Source organism: Pyrgilauda ruficollis, unplaced genomic scaffold (assembly GCF_017590135.1).
Source record: "Pyrgilauda ruficollis isolate IOZ18807 unplaced genomic scaffold, ASM1759013v1 scaffold97, whole genome shotgun sequence".
Taxonomy (NCBI): domain Eukaryota; kingdom Metazoa; phylum Chordata; class Aves; order Passeriformes; family Passeridae; genus Pyrgilauda; species Pyrgilauda ruficollis.
In genome coordinates, this window is record NW_024531821.1 from 1164938 (window position 1) to 1180425 (window position 15488).

A 15488-nucleotide genomic window follows, 5' to 3' on the forward strand; every position below is an offset into this window, starting at 1 on the left:
GCCAGGGCTCTCAGCTGATGCTGTGAAATGGGAAAACTGCACCAAAAACAGGATGGGAAGAGGAAAAATGCATGAAAGGAAAGGTTTGAATGCAACAGCAAGTTGGGAATTTGAATAGGAAAAACAAGATGCTCAGTAGAAGGAGCAGATGAAATAGGATTTATCCATGAGCTATAGGTGTGCAAGGAGAAGTTCTGGAGTGCTTTTTTAAAATAACAAAGCCAGATCTTTGCTGGTTTTACTGCGCCTTTCACACCCCTCAGGGCTGCAGGATTGAGTGTTAAATACCCAGTGAGGCACCAGCATTTACAACACCAACAAGGCCATTTACTGCGGGTTAAAGCCAACACATCAGTCCAGGAGACTCTCAATTTATTGTTGGTTCTCAGGCACATCGTGTCCGGTTCTGATTTGTGTGGGACACTGGAAATGTCTCCTGTGGCTTCCGAGACTGGGATTTAACCGTGGTTAATTCACTTTACTCTGGTACAATAGAGAGTTGCCACTGGTGGTAAACATTTACTACACACAAGAAGCTCAGGGAAGAATTCAGTAAGTACCAACAGCAGGTAAGAAATTTTAGATCAAACTGTGATGTCCATGGAAAAATAAAACAGCCAAGAACCATAAACATTTATTCCCACAACTCTTAAAGAGTAAATGATGCTTTGGAAGGAGCAGGAATGTCACTGGGCACTGCTCACTTTCTCTGTTTTCTACTCAAAATCATTGATATTTCCTCTAACTTTGCAAATGAGCAATCAGATCTCCCATTTCTATCACTGCCATGCTCTGTGGTTTAGAAAAAGCACCAGGTCTTCCCAGTGCTAAGGGAGGAAAAACTGGCAGCTACACATTTGGAGTCTAATTTTAGGAGGAACTGAGCCATTCTAATGTGCTGCAGTCAACAGGAACCGGTGGCACTCAATAATTCATGAGTTTCTTTCCATGTTTGAGTAGAGCCTGTTGAAAATTTCCTAAGGAAACATTTTCCATCAGAAAATTCCAATTCCTGTGCAGCAAAACTGCTTACAGGACAGGATATGCTTGGATACTTCTCTAATACTTTTTTTCCTATGCATTTTGAAGTAGTTTTTAATCTGTAGTAATATAACAATTATACCAAAGTATTTTAAATATGAAAAGGGTTGACTGGCTATGAGACAAAAGGAATTTTAAAAGGCTAAACAAAATGTTTCAACCAATCTTCACTTGGATTTTTAAAAATTATTTTTAAACACCAGTGTTTGACAAGAAAAAGGATTCAAACTTGGTTTATTTTCAGTTTGGGCTGGAATACATTTTCAGCATTTTCTTGGGAAAGAAAAGCCTTTTCTGCTTGAGATGTAGCTAAGAAGTTATTTTCATGCCTGTCCTAAAAAAACTCTTTACACTCATGCAGATAAACCTCTCTCTGACCCTGGTGATGAGTGAAGTGTTAAATTTGTTACGTCTTTCCTGTCACTTTGATTCAGTTATTTTAAAATGAATGGAATTTGCATCGGAAGGCAGCAGAACAACCATTTCTTACCTTTAGTCTTTCTGTTACCCCATCAGTGAAACTGACTGTGAATTCAGCAATTTTGGGCACTCTGAGTTTTCCTTTGTTCTTCTGGTCAGGCTGATATTCTGTTCTTGTTTTCACAATTACCTGGAAGATAACAACACTTTTGAGGCTTCTGCCCACAGCAGAGATTTTTTAGTTGTTATCAAAGCTTTTCTATATAAACCATCCCCTGGACCTACACAAGCACCATAAATGAACACAAGCCATCACCCCCTCAGGAATAAGAGAGGCAGATAAATCAGCAGATATACAGAACTAGGACAGTGAGCTTATCACACTGAGCCTTAAAATAGCTGACAGCAAAATGTGTGACACCCACTTTGGTTCAGGAGTATTTAATTTTTATATCATGCTCAACAGGCAGAAGAACAGCCCATCCTAAAGCAGAGCCTCACTAATTAAAAGCTCTGTCCAAACAAGTTCTGCTGAAGCCAATTTAAATTTAGGCCATTTGGTGTCTCATTCATTTAGGCTCCAGATTATCAATATTTATCTTGTATTATCACCTTGGCTTTTCCCCTAAGATCTGTGTCTGATTAATCCAGGTCCTACTAATCTTACAAAATGAGGTGCTTTACACCAGTGCAGAAGACCCTTCCACTTTCTGGCTCTCCATTCTGAGCTGCAGCCTGGTGGAAATGAAAAACTCCAGGAGTGGAGAGGCTGCTCCAGATGAGAGTGACAAGAGTGATCCTAAAGCTCTTAGTCAGAAACAAAACCGTGGTGAAGGATTGGAACAGATTAAGTGATGCACAAGGCTGAGTTCCCAGCTAATCAAGGACTTATTTCCAAATGGAGACAGCAAAGTCTGCTTTGGACCAAAGAGAACCCCAGGTATTTAATCCTCCTGCATTTAAAGCATGTGGAAATCAGAGCCAGAGAAAAGCACTGAGGAGTTATAAGCCAATTTTCTGGATTCAAATGCAAATCATTAAAGACTGATGAATATTTACATCCTCCAGCAATCCTTCTCAATAGTATTTATTACAGGAGCATTTGCAATATTAATACTTGGGGAGAAGAAGGGACAAAAAGCCTCACAAATACGTTTCTATGAGCAGCTGGGAGCTCAGGATTTGTGATGACACAATGTTAGAGTTCTAGATACTAAAAAATTGAAACTTTCTATACTGACAGACTCTGACTCCCAAGAGAACATTACATTAACCTGAGGCCGTAAAAAAACTTCCAAAATTGATTGATAACACTAAGATTACAAGTGTGTAGTTAATTAAAAGTGTGTAATACCACAAGGTGAAAAACTTAGAACTTGACATTTTAGAATATAGTAATATAAATTGTTAAAAATAGGTTAGAAGCTGTTGTAAAATAGTTGATAGATTGTTAACATATATGAAACAAGATAGAAATTTTAGGGTGGAGGCAAGTTGTTCTTCTTTACATTCTTCTTCCTTCTTCTTCATAAGTTTAATTATTATTTTGTAATTAGACAGAAAAGTCCGCACTGCAGACTTCAAGTAATTAGTTATTGAGTTAAAAGAAAAAATAATTTGTGTCATTTCTTAATTAGATAGTTCAGCCTTAAAAAACCCTATAACAAAAAACAGTTAATCATTTTATACCTTATTAAAGAAAAATTACAACAACACAATACAGAAGAAGGGAAATGACCAACAGGGACAAGCTTGGGCAGGTTTGGGGTAAATCCTGACCCTGCTCTGACCCCACTGTTGAATCAAAGCCCATTTTGCCCACCTTGCCCAGCACATTGTGGGCACAATAAAGCAAAGCTCCCTCTGCAGCCAGGACAAAGTGGCCCAGGTCAGCTCTGAGCTCCAAACAAGCAGTGACCTCATTTTCTCCCTGCAGAGGAGGCAAAAGCACCCAGTGCAGCTGGCCAGCCTTCAGTCTTCTCCCTGGCCTTTTGTACACCCAGTGCAGTAAATTATAGAGCAGCAGCCAGCAGCACCTGCCAGCCAGTGTTTAGAAATTGCTCTCTTTCTGTTTTCAGACAATATCCAATTCTCCCAAATTCATGCTTCCTGCTTGGTATAAATCTTAGCAGCAGACAATTTTTAAAATTTATCTGAGAGCTTTACCACAAACTGTAATGCTGGGTCTTAATGAAAGACCGTGAAAGCAGAATATAAAAAAAACCCAACAAATTAAAACTTTCCGTGTTTCTAGCTATAATTAATTTTCTTCATCATCAACACCAATTTTGTTATGGCTATTTTTTAACTGTTCCTTTGCACCAATAAGCAGGAAAGTTTGAATCATGCTGTCTGCAGGGATAGCGTCTGAAAATGAACCCACACAGCCCTTCCTTCACCAGGCATCAGATTCAGGTCCTGCAGCAATTCTATCACATCTGGGAATAAATAAGCAAGCTCAGGCCCCAGCCAGATCAGAAGGTACTTGAAACGCAATTTGCTGACTGTGCCAGCAGTGAAATGAGTGTGCACAGAGCCAGAGTCACCCTGGGCAGTGTTTTGCAAAGGTATCAAAAAGCTTTGGTAGAAGAGGGAAGAGGCACCTTTGCTAAAGGGTTTTTAGCAGGCAAAAGTTAAAAACCTGCTCTCCAGAAGTGTCTTTGTCAGACACCCGCTGGAATTACTCAGCAGCAGAAAGGGCAGGCAGTGAAGTCTCCTTTTTAAAGGAGAGCACAGAAATCAAATGACAAAGGTCAAACAGAAAACTGAAAACCTGCAGTGGGGGGACCATTCAATATCGTGGCAGCAACGATAAAAATGCAGTTTTGCTGAGGACATGGGGTGTGCATTGAGAAGAACAGAGCTCCTTCTTGCTCAGTCCCCCACAGGCTAAAAAAATCAGCCTGAGCATGGATTCCACTCTTGCAGAGTTAAAAGTGCAAATTTAGAAAAGGAATAATCAATCTTCTAAAGAAATCTTTCTGCATTTTTAGCTTTTTTTTTTTTTTTTTTTTTTTTTTTTTTTTTCTGTTTTCATTCTCCAGCCTTCTGATTTGAGTTGGGTGGGAAAGATTTGCCTTCCCCCATTCCCTGCCATCACTCCTTTTCCACCTTCTTTTTCCATTTTGTCAGCGAGAAAAAAAAAAAAATAAAAATTCCTGGCAGTGAAATCTTCCAGAAATTCTACCCAAATTGCTGCTGAAGGTGGAGCAATAAAAGCCTCCTGACTCCGCAGTCGGGGCAATGATCAGCGCTCGTTCATCAGCGGCTGCCCCCAGCAGCTGCAGCCAGCCCGGATCCCACTGCTCCCGTGCAAACCAGGAACATCCATCTCACAGCACGACAGCTTTCCTGGGAGAGCTGCTGCCCTTCATGACAGCACCAGAATCACCCCCAGCCCCTCTCCTTGGCTGTTCCGCAGCGGTGCTGGCTTGGGAATTGCTCTGGATTGAAATCAGGGAAAGGGACGGGAAAATTGGGGTCCTGGAGAGCTGCAATTCCAAGGAAACTGAAGGGAAAGAAATGCCATCTCCTTCCCTCCTCTGGGATGTTGGAAAAGAGCTGCTCTAAGGGGGAGCTTCCAGATGGATTTAGCTCAGGGAATCTCCCTGCAGATTATCTTGCTCCTGTGATCTGTTCTTAAAGTTTTCACACCATTTCCCAGAGATACAGCACCTTCAAGTAGCAGGAAGGGAGCTGTTCTTGCATATGCAGTAAAGGGGACACCAATAAATTACCTGGGACTTTCTTCATTTTACATCCAAAATAAAGCTGTTTGTTGAAAGTTGCTTCCTGGATGGGGTTTGCAGATTGTGAGAATATGAGCAGAGAGAAAAGGGTTATGGACCAGCAAAAAGTCACATCTAATTATGGAAACCCTCACTGCAGTCCTTGCAGCTTCCTCCTTAACCAGGTTTGTTTAGAATTTGAGCTAATTAACCACCAATTCAGCAAAGCACTTAAGCATGCAAGTAGTCCTATTAACATCAGCAGGATGAGCCGGATATTTCAAGTTAAGTGTGCATTTAGGGCTTTGGCCTATCGAGCTGGCTTCAGGCTCCTTCCCACAGCCACTTCCAACAGGGTGCCTGGGGATCTTGGGGAATTCGTCATCAATTGCTCAGGGGCTCTGCACACAGCACGACCCCAGCATCCCATATTACTCATGGAGGAGTAGGGAAAAAAGACAAAAAAAAAGAATCTCTGTAATGTGCTGAGTCCCACTTGGTGGCTGAGTCAGGAGTTCACACCAGGCTTGGTTCACTGCTCACAATGCACTGTTTTCTCAGACCTTCATTAGTGAGAGAGAATGGCAGCTCCAGCAGATTCTCCATACAAATGCGACATTTTTGGGATTAGGGGCTAGCAAAGGATGATGGGGTGGGAAGGCAGTCAGACAACCTATGGAAAATGGCAGCTCTCTGCAGAATTGTCCCCCTCAGCCATCCCAGGTCAGCAGATGCAGCAACATTCCATGACTGGAAAGGTTTTGACATTCTGTTCCCTACCTTGGATCTTCTGGTTCCTCATTCCAGTCCCTCAAACACTTCTCAAGAGCTCAGAGCAGCCTGCAGGGAATGGCCTGGAAATTGTGAAACCCCACCACAACAGGACCACGAGCCACATCCATCACCCTGCTCCACACAAGATGTTTCTAATGATGCTGTTTGCTAATACATTTATTGAGTTCCAAACCTAAATGCTCTTATTATTCCAGGCTTAATTCCAGTGCCATGGCTGGGATCAATAGGAAATCTTTCCTCAGCTTTAATGGATGCAGGACCATGCACCCTCTCTGTAGTGATGCTTTGGAAAATTATAGGTGTGCTGAGGTGAGAAACAACAGATGAGAGTCTGCCTACACCCGCAGGAAATCCATCATTGACAACCTTGAGAAGATAAACAGTGGGAGAGTGCTGGGAAATCCAGGGATTTGGGCTGCTGAAAGGGAAAAGAAAGCAAGCTTCTAACCAAGTGGGCTATATTAAAAGCATTTGCTGTGAGGAGGAAGGAGCAGAGTAGATGTGAAATGTGACAAATTGAAAAATATCCCATTAAGCATGGAACCTTGAAAAGGATTTTCCAGCAAAGGGATGAAGTAAGTGTTTCAGAAAATGAACTGATATGAATTCTGAGCCTTGTCTCCAACTGGCTAAATGTAACATCATTTATTGCCACTTTATATTTGCATTTGAGCTCTATGGTTTTCCCTGAAGAAATGAGTAATAATATTTAACATAACTGGCATTGTGAAAACTTTAAATTATTCATTTGGAAAAGGACATGCAGCCCTGCTGTAATTCCCACTCCACTGCCTCAGTGCATGTAATATATTGTGGTTCAGGTGCTGCAAAGCACAAACCATAAAAATTTAAAATACTACTTCCTGGGATTATTAATAATGAAGAGTCTCTCAGTCAGAGTAACCGTCAGATTGACAGAAGTGATAAACAAAATGTGTTGCTGCTACCAAGGAGAAAGGTTCCCTCCAAGTTCAAAGCTGGACTTTGTAGTCCCACAAAATGGTTGCAACACCCCCACCCGTTTCCAGGAGGATTAATCAGCCTGACTGTAAAATGAAAATGAAGCTCAGCTTCCTTCCTTTCCACATCTTTCTCCATTCCTTGCAGAAACAGAAGGGGAAATATCAACTTCTCACTGGCACCAATGTCGTGGTTTCCTTTGCCTTTGTTGCCCAACAAAGCATCAGCAGCTGAGGAGGACCTCAGGGTGCAGCAGGGACCAGGTGACAGCAAAAGGTGCCCCCAGCCTAAAGCTGGCACTAAACCTGCTGGGACTGGGGCAGGTTCCCCCCTCGTGTGCTCCAAGCCAAGCAATGACCAGAATCCACCACCTGCACACACAATTCTCCAGCTTAATCCTCACCCAGAGCCAGCTCCAAAGAGCAAATGAGATGTGCACATTGCCAACAGCAGCTGAAGTTCAAACACTTAGCACTAAAAGAATAGAGGAAAAGAGATGGGAAAATCATGTTTCAAGGCTTAAAACAATCTCTGGCTTTGCAGGCTTAGGATGAAACATTGATAGGCATGAGCAGCTCCCTGCAGCATCTCCTGTACCTCCTCCTGACTGTTGCCCTGGCTACTGCCAGAAACTGGATAAAGTGGACAAATCTCAGATTACCTGGCAATCCCCATGCTGCAAATTCCCAGATTTTTAGGGAATTAGGTATTTAAAGCTTGCTGAAATGGTTATGGCTACGTCCCATCCTATAGGAATGGCAGCTATGCTTCCAAATCTACAGCTCAGCAGGCAGACTTCCCAAAGGCTGATATTAAAATTGGCATTTGGGATGGAGGTAATGGCATCCTGGTCATTATTTGAATACATAAAGTGCCTGAAATATCAAGCAGCAAACAAAGTAAAAAAGGAAAAATTTTAAGAAAAAGATGCATTGGATCAAATCCATAGTCCCTGGAGAAAGCCAGGGTCAGTACTCTGCTATTTTTTTACCTTGTATCATCTAATGGGTGTTGTGCTGGAAATGAGTTTCACAGAGGGTAGTAGGAAAAAAGTGCTCTCCTGACTCAGTGCCAGGAGGATATTCCAGGCATGAGGAACATCGCAAAAGGACAAAGACAGCAAATGTAATCAGCCCTGGCATCACCAGTGAAAGGCAGCACAGAATGCAAAGGCTGCACTGGGAGCTGAAAGCAGCTGAGAAGGGCAAGGCACAGCCCCAAGAACAAACGTGGCTTGGAATTTATTCAGCCACATCTCCCTACAAATCTCTGCGTGCCCATAACCACCATGAACCCACAGGAGGTGGGGTGAGAAAAACTGATTTCAGTAGGTTCATCCAGGAGAGGGTTTAGCAAAGCAGACAAAAGAATCAATCACAAATTGGCCAGGCTGAATTAGCAGAGCTCCACTGATTTCCCTTCAGCTGCCCTGATTTACAGCAGCCAAGATTCCTGCCCAGTTCTCCTTTCCAGACCAGTAAGGCACTGGTATATGGGGTTCACTTGACAGTCTTGCTGAAATCACTTCAGCAGTGGGCTTTCATGGTAGAAAAAAGAACAGGCTCAGCCAAGCCTCCATGGCCCAAGAGCCATTCCCTGAGTCCATTCCTGCTGTTTCTGCAGGATGCAGCTCCAGGAATTGCAGTGCAGACATAGCTGGGCTTAAGAGAGGTAATGGAGCTCACAAACCCAGGCAGCTTTAAAGCCCCTAATTCAGGCACTGATGGCAGAGCAGTTAAGGAGGGAGATTTCTGCCGAAGCTACACAAATCCTGGGATGTTCAGAGTGAAGCTCTGCAGCAGCAGCACATTCTCTGGGTGATGGGAGGCTGCTGGAAGCTGCTCCAGGTCCATGTGAGCATCCTGTGAACGGCCCTAGTGGAGGGGTTGGTGTGTGAGAGGAAGGCCAGCACAGAGTGACATCCAAACAAGAGCAGGAGCTGCCAAGGACACGAGCAGGGCTGTCCAAAATGTGCAAACAACATCAAGGAGGTTCCCCAAATGCTGCTCTGCTCGAGTGGGATGCTGCAAGGATTTATTACAGCCTAATGAGCAGGGGTGGTGTCAGTTCTAACACACATCCAGAGGACAAAGGAATTTGCACAGTGCAGGAGGGGGACGAGAAAAGGCTCAGACTTTGTGGGGATGAGGCAGACTATCCCAAGTGGAGAGAAAAAAGGACGGTGAAAGGCAAGACAGCCCATTCCTTCTTATTTGTTATTCCCTTCCTTTGTTTTATCCTTATTTTTCCCTTTGCATCCTCCTCCTCCCTCTTCCTTCCTCCCTGCCTCATCACTATCCCAGCCCCATCCCACCAGCCTCAACAGCCGAGGAGCAGGAGCTGCCTGCCCCCGGCTCTTCCAGAGCTCCCGCAGCTTCCCAGGAATGCTCAGCCGGGAATGCTGAGCTGCCTGCAGCCCCAGCACGAGCAGCAGCTCCACAAAAGCAGCCCCACGCTGCCCTGGCAGCTTGTGCCTTCAGGCTGCACAGAGGGCAGGCTGACACTGCTACCCAGGACTGAGCTCCAAGCTGTCCCCGAGGTACAGGAGCACTCATCCAGCTACTCTGAATTATTCCTGCTCAGCTGGCCAGGACCAAACGTTATTTTCTGTTAAACCAACAGGGACAGGCTGTGAACACCAGGGACCCTCCTGATCTCCAGGAACGCTGTGTAAATGAATGGCCTCAGCCACTCAGAGAGGGATGTGGCCAGGGGCAGGAGCACAGGGTGGGAAAAGCATTTGAAGAGAGCTGTTACATTTTTTGGTTGTTGTTGTTTTCCTGGGCTTGTGACAGGAATTTGCCACTAGAGAAATTAATTCTCCTCCTGATGCATTCAAAATAAAGAACAATGGACCACATGATAAGCCTTCTGCAGCCTTCACCACAAAAGAGGTGCCGCATGTTTTTTACAGCCTGACAAGAGCTTTTATGCACTTTTGTATTATGTAAAATTAGGATTTTACTGCCAGAGCAGAGGTATTTCCTGATGGATTACACTGAAGTGAGCCAAGAGACCAAAGGGTCCCCAGTTGTTGGTTTCATTTCACATTTCAGTGAACAGAATGGTCCCTGAAAAGCTGCACATCTTTCAGCATTATCACAGCCAGGATACAATCACAGCTCAAGCTGTTTGTCTATGCCTTGGAAAACAAGGTAACAGCTCCTCTTTTTCCCTTTGGTCCTAAAAGATAAAAGACTTCTGTTGTTTTTTGGGTTTTTTTGTTTTTTTTTCTTTTTTTTGAGTCAGATTAAATGAAATTCAGAGACATAAAAAGCCTGGTCAAGGGCTTGTCATTGTTGATGGGGCTATTATTGCTGTTACATGGATGGATCTCACCAAAAAGGCCATGCAAAAATGATTTAGGAGCACCTGACTTTGCCTTCTGCTCCAGCAAGAGAACAGGGGACAAGGGAAATGCTTGAAGATTGTCAATAAATATAAATGCACAGCAGGCTTAGCACCTTAGGGGGACAATTCCTGTCCTGGGTCTGTTTGTCTCCCTGCAGCCACACAAGTGCTGACAGAAGGATGAGAATGCTGATGCTGCAGGAGGAGCAGGAGGGGATATCCTCCTTCGGTGGGAGAAGGAAAAAGACATTCCAATGGCCTGCAATTTTAAAAAAGAAAGGTTGCCAAATTGAAGCCTCCTGAAATCCTGCCTGCATTTTTCCAACAGCAGCAAGGTGGAAGTCAGAAGGAGCTGCTAAGCTCTCAGTGCTTTGGAGAACAAGCCTGTTAGGAAAGCACCCCCAAAAGGACAGACAGGAAATTTAAGCACACCATTAAGAGTTTTCCTTTCTCACCTCCCATGTGATTTCTTCAAGGAACTATCTCAAAAGAGCTGGACTTCAGGCTTTACATCACATCAGTAAAAGCCTCATTTTTATATTCTATCTCCATATTCGTCCTGTGACAGAGGAACCAGACATAAAAAACACTTGGCAAGAGATGATGGAAGCTCTGGTGAAACACCTACCTAGGTTAATGCTGAGAGTCACTCTGAGTGACTCTTAAAGTGATTCAGCTACAAAAACGTCCTTAAAATAAAGAAAAAAAAAATCAGGAATTCAAGGCCCTTGAACCACAATTTTCAGTCTGTAGATTACACAGGCTTTGTGGGGTGCTTTTAACAAACAATAGGTTTGACGTTCTTCAACTTGCATGCAGGTATCTAAGACTCAACTGAAAGAAAAAGCCTATAAAGGAACAGAACTTGCAAAGACACACCAGGTGAAGGTGTCATTGTAAGAACAGCAGCTGAGCTGCCCAGCACAAGCCTTGTACACTCTTGGATCACTATCCAAAGCTGTTACTACTCCTCCTCTAGACAGAGCCCTGAGCTGCACCCAAACCTCCCTGCCCTGGTTTTTAACGCCCCCTGGATTGCCCTGACCCCAGGGTTAGATGCAGGTCAAAAGCTCAGTTTCCTAAATGAAAATCTCTTCTGACAACGAAGAGAAGCCCAAAAAGGGGAATACTTAGCAAGGCTAGATTTTTTTTTTTTTTTTAGGCTTCAGTTACAGGGGCTGCCAGGACAATGCACGCTGTCCGTGGAGTGCCGAGGATGCGATGCAGGAGCTGGCCGGCAGCATTGCCTCCCTGTGGATCGCAGGAAAGCCCCGAGGCTGGAGAGCCCCGCGGAGCTGTCCCTCACCCGCGACACCGGAGCTGTCCCTCACAGCCGACACCGGAGCTCGTCGGGCTCTGCTGGCTCCTGCAGCATCCCCTGCACCAGGCACAGGAAGCCTCATGACCTCATTCTCCCGGGCTAAAAATCAACTGCTCGGGGAGAAAAGTCAATTTTAGGTGTTTTCTTAATCCAGTCTCCTAACAGCAAGGCAAGTCCAAACAAGAATATACCCTGAAAGACTTGAAATCCATGTCCACTCCTCCTCAAGGGGACAGCCTGCCTGAATTCAGCACTAGCTTTGGTTTCTCAAGAACAAAGCTGAAATTTGCCCCTCTCATTTAACCTCCGCCCAAGCTTTTCACCTGAGGCTCAGCTCCTTATCAGCAGCTCTTTAAACAGCCCCTCTGCCCCAGGGTGAAGTCACCCCACCAGAACCCCTTCTACAGAGAGCAAAGGAAACAGGTCGTGAATTATTTTGCTTTTATCATAAATAACCTCTCCTCCTGGTGAAGGGATTTCCAGCCCGTTAACTGCGGGCCTGCTGCACGGAGATGAACCACAGCCTGCAGAAATCAATAGCTCTGACTCTAATGAGTTCTGAATCACGCTCAGCACGCCCGGAGATACATCCCACACTTCCAGCAAAGAAAAATATGGATGTTGGTAGATGCATTGGCAGTAATATATGCTAATGAAGGTAATGTAACCTAACAACACGTGAATTATTGATGTGGGCATGTTTAAACAGAAAAATCAGCAAGGAATCACACCACACCGATCCAAGCCAGTGTTTGCTCACCAACAGGCAACTGGAACACACTCGTTACCACTCGATCAGCTTGGAAAGATCTTTGTTGGGTAATCCATGTCTCACCTGCTCCGCAAGTCTTTAAATTCCACATTGCCATGTGACACTGGGTGATCTCAACGAGCCCTTTGTATTGGCATCAAAAGAGCGACTTTTACACACCTACGCAGCCTCTAAACCCCACAAACAGCCTTTAAAACCCTCGCTGTCAGCCCAAACGCGGCGGATCCCAAAGCGCCGGGAGAGCCACCAACACCACCGGGAATGACACCAGCACCACCGGGAATGTCACCAGCACTACCGGGAATATCACCAGTGCTGGCAGGAGAGCCACCAGCACCAGCGGGAATGTCACCAGCATCACCGGGAATGTCACCAGCATCACCGGGAGCGCCACCCGCACCGCCACCACCGCGGACACGCAGCGGGACACGGGGACACGGCGCGTCTCCCACTGACCCCAGGAGGGTTTTTGTTATGGGTGATCTCAACGAGCCCTTTGTATTGGCATCAAAAGAGCGACTTTTACACACCTACGGTTCCCCTAAACTTTTCAGACATTTATAACAAATCATATTGCTTTGCCCGCATTATTTTGCTTAATCTTATTTATCAGAGTCACAGATAAGGGCTGACTTAGCCTCTGTTTCACAACAATTTATAGAAGTCTAACTCTCGTGAATGAAGCCAAGTTGCTCCTGATTGCCATGAGAATGGAACCAGTTCCTTTGTCTGGCACAGCTCTGGTTCCCAGGATGTCAAGGCAGTTGACTCAGCTCTATCCTAAAATAAACATGGTTTGTCTACCTAGAGAGGTTTATCACATCCATCACCATGTTCTCCTAATGTATTTAGGGAAAATTCATTTTGTACCACGGTAAAAGCAGGATATATGTTCAATAACCATCAGTGTTAATTTTGCTGTTATTCCATTATCCTGCGAGATCTAATCATTCTGTCTGTACTTTGGGGTGGGCTGGCTCCACCTCTGTGGTATCTGGGAACTACATTGCAGACAGGCTTTATTTTGGTGAGGGCTGTTGGGGAATACGGATTTTTACAGTCTCATCTTGTCCTCACCAGGTTATACTGATATGCATCACCCCCACAGGGATGTAGACAAAAGATTTCCTAGTTCACCCTGCAGCCAAAAAATCCCAACACAACCTGCAGCCAATCGCACATTCCTGGGAGTTTAGTGCTGCATTCAGGTGTGAGAGACTTGAGAGGGCAGGGGAGAACAATGTCCCCTGCCCGGGGCCAAACGAGTCCCTGGGCTGTCCCCCAGGAACTCAGCCACTCTCCCCAGAGAAATCAGCATCCTCAGTGCCCAAATCAGCTTTGCAAAGCCACAGAGAAGAAAACGGAGCTTAACTGAGATAATTAAAACAGCTGCTTATTTCGGCAGAGTTATCACATTACCGCCTCTCAAAGCAGGCCATTAATCTGACTGATAATAACATATTGCACTCTGCTCCTCAGTTTTCCCAGCTCTTATAAGAGAAACACACCAAGCTTTTTTTTTTTCTAGTTGTATTTAGGAATATTTGGGGTTCTTTTTTTGAGGAAGGAGGGCATCGGGGGACTGCTGCGTGCTTATCTGCCATGTTAAAACAGATAAACACACAGTGAAAGATAACCCCTGTTTATTTATTGAATAAATGTGCCACAATTCCCATCACTAGAGCCCAGTGACAACCAAGGGGCACGTCCGTGTGCGCAACCATGCAGGAGCACATTCTGGTTTTGTTTTACCTTTTCCGGAGCCGGGAACTGCAGGTGATTTACTTCCAAAGGCGTGATCAAAGGAACTGTCTGAAAACCATCTTCGTTGGATGGTTGTTTGTTGTTCTTGTCGTTCAAATTACTCCCCAGCTTCACCATCCTTGCACCCGGCTTTCCAGACCTGAAAGCGGGGGAGACGAGCAATGTCACCGGGGCAGGGGGAAGGGGACAATTCCTGCCTTGCCCTGCTCGCTTTGGGTTCAGGTGTCGGTGCCTGGGTTTCAGGGAATGTCACTTCACTACACCAAAGCGTTTGCCTTACACAGACACGCTCTAAACCCCAAAAACAGACGAGCAATGTCACCGGGGCAGGGGGAAGGGGACAATTCCTGCCTTGCCCTGCTCGCTTTGGGTTCAGGTGTCGGTGCCTGGGTTTCAGGGAATGTCACTTCACTACGCCAAAGCGTTTGCCTTACACAGACACGCTCTAAACCCCAAAAAACACCCTCTAAACGCCACAAACACCCTCTAAACCCTACAAAAAAAAAAGCCTTTAAATCCCACAAACAGCCTCTAAACCCCACAAACAGCCTTTAAAACCCTCGCTGTCAGCCCAAACGCGGCGGATCCCAAAGCGCCGGGAGAGCCACCAACACCACCGGGAATGACACCAGCACCACCGGGAATGTCACCAGCACTACCGGGAATATCACCAGTGCTGGCAGGAGAGCCACCAGCACCAGCGGGAATGTCACCAGCATCACCGGGAATGTCACCAGCATCACCGGGAGCGCCACCCGCACCGCCACCACCGCGGACACGCAGCGGGACACGGGGACACGGCGCGTCTCCCACTGACCCCAGGAGGGTTTTTGTTACCCCTCTCCCATTTTTGCAGCCCCCTGCAGGGTTCAGAACCCCCTCCCCTGCACATCCCAGAGCGCTCGGGGGTCCCCCCTTCCCAGCTCCCCGGGAGCCGGCGTTCAGGGCGAGGGTTCTGCGGGCACGGCTGCGTTACTTACTGCCAAGCAGGCGGCGAGAGGCGGCGGCGGGGCCGGTGTGGAGCCCGCGGTGTCCGCGGGGGGAGCGGTGCTGAAGGGACAGCGCTGCGCTCGCTGCGGCTCCGCCGGTGACTGAGGCGGGCGGGGCGGCGGCTTTCCAGACCTGAAAGCGGGGGAGACGAGCAATGTCACCGGGGCAGGGGGAAGGGGACAATTCCTGCCTTGCCCTGCTCGCTTTGGGTTCAGGTGTCGGTGCCTGGGTTTCAGGGAATGTCACTTCACTACGCCAAAGCGTTTGCCTTACACAGACACGCTCTAAACCCCAAAAACACCCTCTAAACGCCACAAACACCCTCTAAACCCTACAAAAAAAAAGC

General features: G+C 46.0%; 1 protein-coding gene across 2 annotated transcripts in view; it reads right to left on the reverse strand.

Moving 5' to 3' along the window:
• The window catches only part of NSG2 (neuronal vesicle trafficking associated 2), a 29870-nt gene extending 14666 nt beyond the window's left edge, over positions 1–15204 (reverse strand). The window contains exons 1-3 of one of the 2 annotated variants that reach the window (XM_041489967.1): positions 15133–15204; positions 14141–14291; positions 1532–1651 (exon numbers count right to left, since the gene is read on the reverse strand). In XM_041489967.1, coding sequence (XP_041345901.1) covers positions 1532–1651; positions 14141–14269 — 249 coding nt within the window. In that variant the 5' untranslated portion in view covers positions 14270–14291; positions 15133–15204. Of the gene's footprint in view, positions 1–1531; positions 1652–14140; positions 14292–15132 lie in introns of those variants that run through there. The other variant, XM_041489968.1, reaches the window with a different exon arrangement.
• Between the last annotated feature and the right edge of the window lie 284 nt (positions 15205–15488).